The sequence below is a fragment of the Lathyrus oleraceus genome, chromosome 6 (genome assembly GCF_024323335.1).
Source record: "Lathyrus oleraceus cultivar Zhongwan6 chromosome 6, CAAS_Psat_ZW6_1.0, whole genome shotgun sequence".
Taxonomy (NCBI): domain Eukaryota; kingdom Viridiplantae; phylum Streptophyta; class Magnoliopsida; order Fabales; family Fabaceae; genus Lathyrus; species Lathyrus oleraceus.
Window position 1 is genome coordinate 473,454,849 of NC_066584.1, and position 7,657 is coordinate 473,462,505.

The 7,657-nt window shown below is 35.2% G+C and overlaps 2 protein-coding genes across 2 annotated transcripts; both read right to left on the reverse strand.

Annotated features, from left to right (window-relative positions):
• Positions 1-857: 857 nt before the first annotated feature.
• On the reverse strand, positions 858-5,495 carry LOC127093976 (exonuclease V, chloroplastic). Its single transcript, XM_051032860.1, has 2 exons — positions 3,613-5,495; positions 858-3,014 (listed from the first exon to the last, which is right to left on the reverse strand). The coding sequence occupies exon 2, from the start codon at positions 2,353-2,355 to the stop codon at positions 1,084-1,086; it is 1,272 nt and encodes a 423-aa protein (XP_050888817.1). The 5' UTR covers positions 2,356-3,014; positions 3,613-5,495; the 3' UTR covers positions 858-1,083.
• Positions 5,496-5,724: 229 nt separating this feature from the next.
• On the reverse strand, positions 5,725-7,282 carry LOC127093977 (probable ribose-5-phosphate isomerase 2). The gene has a single exon (XM_051032861.1). The coding sequence runs from the start codon at positions 6,921-6,923 to the stop codon at positions 6,117-6,119; it is 807 nt and encodes a 268-aa protein (XP_050888818.1). The 5' UTR covers positions 6,924-7,282; the 3' UTR covers positions 5,725-6,116.
• Positions 7,283-7,657: the final 375 nt, after the last annotated feature.

The following is a 7,657-nucleotide window of genomic DNA, read 5'->3' on the forward strand; positions in this document are numbered from 1 at the left end:
GCACAAACTGAAAATATCTCAAATGTCACAAATAAACATCATATGGTATATCGCAAATGTCTCCTTCTCCAACGCGACACTCTGACGAAAGTTTAAGCTCAACGAGTACACCTCTTTTGCAAATCTGAAATATGAAATCCATAATCTCCAATCTTACAGAAACAATCAAAAAATTGTGAAGCTCGAGTACCATTCACCGTCGATTGACAACGGAGGGAAGATTGAGTTCAACAACTTTGAGCTCAAGACGAATGTAGATGTAAGGGTTATGTGAAATATATTTTTTCGTTTTGAAACAAAAAGTTTCGCTTGAGTTGGAAGCAACGATTTCAAGATCGGTTGAATATATTGTGAAGATGTTGAAGCGTCCACCTGAATATTGAAGTGTAATGTTATATTTTATGTTGAAATCATTTATGTAATGCTTATTTTATATTATAAATATTTATTTTATTTTGTCAAATTACAAATTTTAGTTTCTGCCTCTTTTACTTATGTGCATACGTTACGAAAATGCATCTACAAACATATTTTTTTATAGGTGCATTAAAAAATTCATTTCTACGAGGTGCATTAAAAACTTCGCTTACTATTAATGTCATTGAAAGAAAGAGGTGATGTCTCACCGCATTTGGAAGAGAAACAGAGTTTCCTTAAGAGTTTCTCTCTTCTCAAGAGCATTATGTTCTAGGATTTGATTTTCATTTCATAAAGCTAGAGCATTAGTTAATTTTTACAGTAGTTATACGGGTGGGATCAACATACTCCATGATTTTTTTATATAAATTAAAATTTTATCGGAAAAAAAAAACAGAAAACTAGGACATTCAACCCAAAAAAATTAGAGAAAAAAGAAATAAAAAATAAAATAAACTTTTCTATTAAACTTTTAAGACAATTGTTTAATAATAACTCACTATCAACATTAAATTTTAAGAATCAACGGTTGGATATTACATTATAGCTATGTAATTTCAGAAAACATGGTATTCATCGTAGCTATGTAATTTTACAGTATTTTTTATTTTTTTATATATTTGAAATTATCCGAGTTTTCATCCTATTAGACTATTCCTTTAAATGTTATCCCTCACTTGAGTCATCATCCTCTGAAATGGTTTCTGTGCTTTCAGAATCATCAGTATAAGCAGGACACTGAGAAACAAAATCACAGAAACCACATTTCCATTCCTCTTCCTCATCAACATAACTTGCTTCTCTTTGTCCAGTCCAAAACTCAACACAACTCCTAATTTCATTCTTTATCCAACCATCATCATACATAAATTCTTCTTCTTCCAATACTGACTGATCCCTCTGAGATTCATATCTCAACACAAGCTTATCGCTAGCAGGGGACAACATTTTACACGTATTTTGGTAACACACCACCAAATCAGAGAGTCTCGATGCTGAGATTCCGGAATCAACGCACGCTGTTTGTAGATCTTTGCATAAGAAACGTCGAGGATTTAACTCGAAATAATCGAATAGTTGTTTAGAAGGGAAATCATGATCTGCATGAGCAACTAAATTGTCCCACAAATACTTGTAACACATTAGTTGAATCCTTCCGTTTCTTTTTTGTGATTCTGCAGGAACTGTATCTCGGTATCGAGTCTTTATTTCTACTAGTACCGGATTATGATCGTTTTTTGCATTAGACATCCAAATTTCATCGATCTTTCCAACAATCCATATTCCTTGTGCAAAATCAAAGCTTATTATAGGAAGCTCGCGAGTTAGTCCTTCGAACAACAGTTGATTCACACCATTGATGAAATTAACAAGCTTCAGCGCCATAATATCTTCGCGTGAGCTCACATTCACTTCCATGGATTCTAGAACTTCTCGTTCAAGCTGAGCGTGTCGATCTATACCAGCTCTCATCGCTTTACTCTTCCTACTTCCTCCTCCATAAACAAAGGCCAAATCTGGTTTGGCTTCATGGTTCTTCCATTCTTCAGAAAAGAGAGAAAATTCCATTTGCTTTTCGCACCATTCTGTCCTGGTGATATCAGTGACAAACAATCCCCTCTTGCTCCTAAATCGATGCAGTAATGTGTCATCTTCTCTAGACTTCTTCCTACTAGTACTTGCAAAACTGCCAATATCTTCAATGTCGGATTCGGAACACGTGAATGGCCCTTTCTTGGCTTTAGTTGTAACTGATTGAATAGATGTGCTATTTCTGCGAATCCGGGGTGCTGGTGCTGGTGCTGGTGAATGTACAGCAGGAACGGCAGCAGCAGGAGTGACTGAAGAACAGGCGGCAGAAGATAACGCAGCATCAATGGAAGCCATCTCATCATCGCTTACGATCTCAATCGGAATTTTGGACGATGTTCCTGCCATGATGGTACCTGATTCAGCTAGTTTTAGAATTGGGGTTGGAGTGCAGTATTACTTGCACACCAGCTCATATAAAGAGAGTTAAATTTGATAAAGTATTGAAATTTTATTAAAAGGGAAGTAAGAATTGGAAATCTTAACCAGCAAGAAAGGAAAATTATTAGAAGAAAAGAATCTTAGTACAGGGACTAGGTTTCAAAGAAAGCAGACATATCCAAAAGAGGAAGCATAATAAAAGATAGAAAAACAAAGCAAGTTTTGTGGTGGACAATTTAATGGAGGGCCACATTCATTATTAGCATATTAGAGATACTAACAGAAAAGAAAAGAGCTAGCAATTTTGTTTTTCAGATTATTTTTTCATTCGCTTTTTCTTGCTTCTAGCTTGGATTTCATTACTTCTAGGATAATTACCTATATAGCACCGACACCTCTGGAAAAAAAAACGTGTCCGTGTCGGGGTCGGACACGTGTACTGACACTTGTGAACATTTAATTTATTCATTTTTTAAAATTATTACCAGTGTCGCCATGTCAGGGTCGGGGTCATTTTTGGAGTGTCCGTGCTTCATAGGTAATTACAAACAATCTTGAAGCTAAATGTCCTTCATCCTTTACTCTTTTTCTCCATAACAGTATCAGCTTCCATAAAATGCATTTTACTGCAAGACAAATAACATAGTAAAGAAAACCCTGCACTAGTCGCAGCCGAGTAACCAGATGAGACCAAGAATGGCCCCATAAACACCCTCATAGTTAAGCTATCTATTAAACCATGTACTTCACAAATTCAATGCAAATAAAAACAATACCCTTAAAAGCATGTTTGAGTTAAAAAATGCTAGTAACCGTAAGCCATTAAAAACACATGGATACTAAACAAATGTTTTGGACACGGAGAAATGACATGTTTCTATTAGGCCATAAATTTAGTTAATAGAATGATACAAAAATCATAATAGTCAAGTAAACATAGTTTAATTTGAACTATGCTAACAACATATACTGTCTAAAACAAACTCTTCTATTGGTTGATATTTATATTGGTACTACAAAATTCATGTGGGATCCAAATAATTTATTGGAATCTAATTGAATTTCAACCAATAGAAGAGTGTGTTTGAGACTATTGCTAATACTTTTCATTTAATTAATTTGTTCAACTCGAGGATTCAAGGGCCTTGTGGGCTAACCTTTGCAGAATTGGATGAACTATCTAATTCTGCCAAAATAAACTTGAAAGGAATTAAAAGAACATACCTTAGCCTTAAATGCCACCTTGTACCAGGTAAATTCCCAACATCTGTATTTAACATGATATACCAGCTAGCTTGTGATCAAGCAAACTGATGATACACTCCCTTGAAACCTCGTCTTGCAATTTGGGACGGCAAATCAATAAAGGACGGGGCATAGCATTGTGAACTAACAAGTTTTTACTATTGAGTGTATATTTTTCACAGCCAAATAGTCTTGGGATAATGTCAACCCAATAGCAAGCTTTGCACACGAGAAATTTGTAACATATTACATTCCATTTTCCATAAAACCCACAGCAGCATGAAATCAATTTCATATTCAATTTAACATCGGTTTAGAGTAACAAATACATTGATCCTTAGGGGGAAAGAACTCTTGAAGGAATTAAGAACAATCTTGAACTCAACTGAAATAATTTCACACACTAGCAAGGTTCCATCACAAAGAGACACAAGTTCATAGGCTCTAATTTTTAAAAGTTTACCATTAACACTGAACTAGTTTTGCAGCTTACTACTTAATTTGTCAATTAAATAGGTCACAGCGGAAAATGGACATCTCTAAAAGTCACTGATTCAATATTAGAAGGCATTCATTAAAACGAGGAATAAACTGTGGCAGTAACCAGGACTAGAAAGTGAACAAAATGTTGAACATGCAAAGAAAAACTTCCCCAATTATACAAAATAACAAATTTCCATCTAGCTGTGGTTTTCAAAACCAGAAAAGGGACTACCCTGAAAAATAGGATGCAACAACACATAAATGAAATGGCGCCCCATCTGTTTCCAGAATCTAAAAAAAACAAATAAATATAGTTTAGATATAATGATCAAGCATGAAGGTATCATGCATTTGCACTTAACACATACACAGAAAGTATCATATACTGAAGGGTGCAAATAAGTTCAAGAAGTCGCAGACAAGTAGCCCTGGCTAGATAAAATTTACCTGCTAAGCAATACTAAAAGAAAAACAGAACCAGCTCTAAAATTATATATAGCTTGGCCTGAAACTTTTCCATTTTCGAAATAATACTGTGATTCTTTTCAGTATGGGAACATGCTAAGCAATACTAAAAGAAAAACAGAACCAGCTCTAAAATTATATATAGCTTGGCCTGAAACTTTTCCATTTTCGAAACAATACAGTGATTCTTTTCAGTATGGGAAAAATCCAATACCCTTATTCACAGGGATTATAGAACAATCCAATAGCTTATACTGCCTGCACCCTTGCATTACTTTATGGTTGGCACTTCAGCCTTTTCAAATGAGTAATATTTCACTTGCAAAAGTTTCAAGATGAAATGTTTTACTTCATCTACCTGTTACAAAAGCATGCATTGTCTCTACTGAACAAAATGTTATGCAAATTGCCAACCAGCTTGTATTCTATTGATGTTTTCTGATAAAGTAATATGTGAAATCAATTATTGCATAATTTTTCCTGTGTTTTTCTGATGAAGGAGTAGAACTACCGCTAGTTACTAACACAGTTGATCTTATGACAAATGCAAGTGTGGTTAAGCTTAGAAAATAGTAGCTTCTTTTAACATCTTCCAATATGAGAGATTCTGAAAAAAAGAAGAATAAAGAACAATCATTCCCCTTATTTGAGCCGAACCATATATGTATACCGTAGGAGTTAGAGTGTCTTTTTGATAGAGGTTAAAACAAATGTAAGTAGAGAACACGAAATATAAAACACAGCAATTAATCAATCCTTCTAAAACCCACTGAATGGATAGTTGTCATCTTCTTCAATAGAGTGACCCCTACAACTAACTGATTGCAAACCTAAGAAACAGACTAAAATAAAGACATAAAAGATCTTCCAATCCCACTCCATTGTTTGGATATTTTATTAAAAATGTCTCATTTCATTGCATACACTCCAAATCGAATGAAATAAAAAATGGAGAATTGGATGGAATGGAACCATTCCATTATGTTCCATTCCACTTCAACCATTATTTGCAAATCCAAACAATGGAATCTCATTATTTACCACTCCACTCCATTCAATACAAGAGAATTATCAACAGATGGTTTCTGAATTAATAACAGTTTGGATGATACAAGAGAATTATCAACAGTAGCAAACAAAAAATGAACAAAAGTTGAATTAGATAAGTTCAATAGGATAAACACATCAATTCAACAAGAAATTGTGTGGAGAACTAATTCAACGCACCACACAAAAGAGCACTTAAAAAGTCTCAATTTCCTTTCTTCTTGCTCAAATTAAGTAAAAATACAAAACTAAACTAGCAGAGAATTAAGACACTTACTTCAACAATTCAATCCAACAAGGATCAAATGAAAGTACACTACCCGAACAACAAAAACAAAACAAGAACCAGCTCTTTTAATCGATTCACTAAATAAATACTTCACCACTACACCATATAAAATGTTAGAACTCATTTCAAATTGCCATAACCTTAACCAATAATTAAACCTAAAATATTATTCTCCTAAACCCCAATTCTGAACTCTGAACTACTTATTCTTCACAGTTAACCCAAGTTCACCTGCGACAATAACAGTAGTAGCCATATCCAAAAACATTCCATGCTCCACAACACCAGCAATGTTCAGAATCGCATCACTCGCAACCTTCAAATCACCAATACTCTTCTCAAAATACAAATCCACAATATAGTTCCCATTATCAGTAACATAAGGTTCTTTCTTCTCACCAAAAGTTCTCAACTTTGCAACACAGCCAGATTCATCAAACAGACTCTGAAGCGTACGAGCAGTATATTTCCAACAAAACCTAGTAACCTCAACCGGCATAGCTAAACCGCTCCCACCCAAATAGTTAACCAACTTTGACTCATCCACAATGCAAACAAATTTCTTGCAAGCACCTTCCACCATTTTCTCTCTCAAAAGTGATCCACCGCGTCCTTTCACCAAATTCAGATAAGGATCAACTTCATCAGCACCGTCGATAGCGAGATCAACGACAGGGTGAGTATCGAGATCCGAGAGAGGAATCCCCAACGACAGAGCTTGCTCGTGAGTAATCGTTGAAGTCGGTATGCCAATGATGTTCGTGAGCTTCCCTTGCTGGAGAAGCTCGCCGATACGGTTGACAGCGTGCTTGGCAGTTGAGCCGGTTCCGAGGCCGAGAACCATGCCGGATTCGACGTATTCGACGGCTTTGTAGGCGGCGATTTTCTTCAAATCGTCTTGGGTGAGGATTACGGAGACGGAGGAAGAGGGGGAAGACGGCACGAGGAGACCGGCTTCCATGGCGGCTTTCTCGGAGGAGATGAAATGAGGGAATGGAATAGCCATGTTAGGTCGTCGGAGAGGAAAAAGGTGGCGGCGGCGGCGGTGGTAGTTGTGGTGGCGGTTGAAGGGATTGAAATGAACAGAAGGATAAGGTTTAATTAATAAACGGAATTGAATTAGGTTTTTCTAAGAAATAAAAAATGAGAAAATGGGGGGAAATGAAAGAGATTATGATTATAAGTTATAATCGTTAGGGTAAGGATTGAAGGGTGTGGTGAAGGAATGAAAATGAGAACGAAATAGGGTTTTGGGATTAGAACAAGAAGATGAGGATTGTTTGGCTGCGGAAGGAGGGAAAAGAGATTATTTATAAACGGGAAAAAGTGGTGGAATGAGAATAAGTGATTCAAACACTGCGTTTTGGTTTGAAGCGAAATTGACGCGTTTCGCGCGGTATCGAATATCTACTTACAATATCAAGAGATTCTCTATTTTCAGTCCTAATCTCCAACCACACGCCACGGAATTTTTATTTTATTCTTTTCATTGTAAAATAAAAAATGAAATAAATGAAAAAGTAATATATAAAGCTAGGGTGGTATATGGAAGGTATGGACTTTTTCTTTAAAAAATCATATATTAATAGTATTTTATTTAAGTTTCTAAAAATTATTTTGTTAAAAAATGTTTTTTATTTTATAATAAATGTTTATTCTAGTAGAAGCTTTGTATCTTTAGAAAATTATTTATGAGATACTAAATAAATAGCACATTAGAATTTTTTTAAAGCTTTGAAT

Coding starts and splice junctions, on each gene's coding strand:
- LOC127093976 (XM_051032860.1), bottom strand. CDS start 2,355: ATGGCAGGAACATCGTCCAAAATTCCGATTGAGATCGTAAGCGATGAT.
- LOC127093977 (XM_051032861.1), bottom strand. CDS start 6,923: ATGGCTATTCCATTCCCTCATTTCATCTCCTCCGAGAAAGCCGCCATG.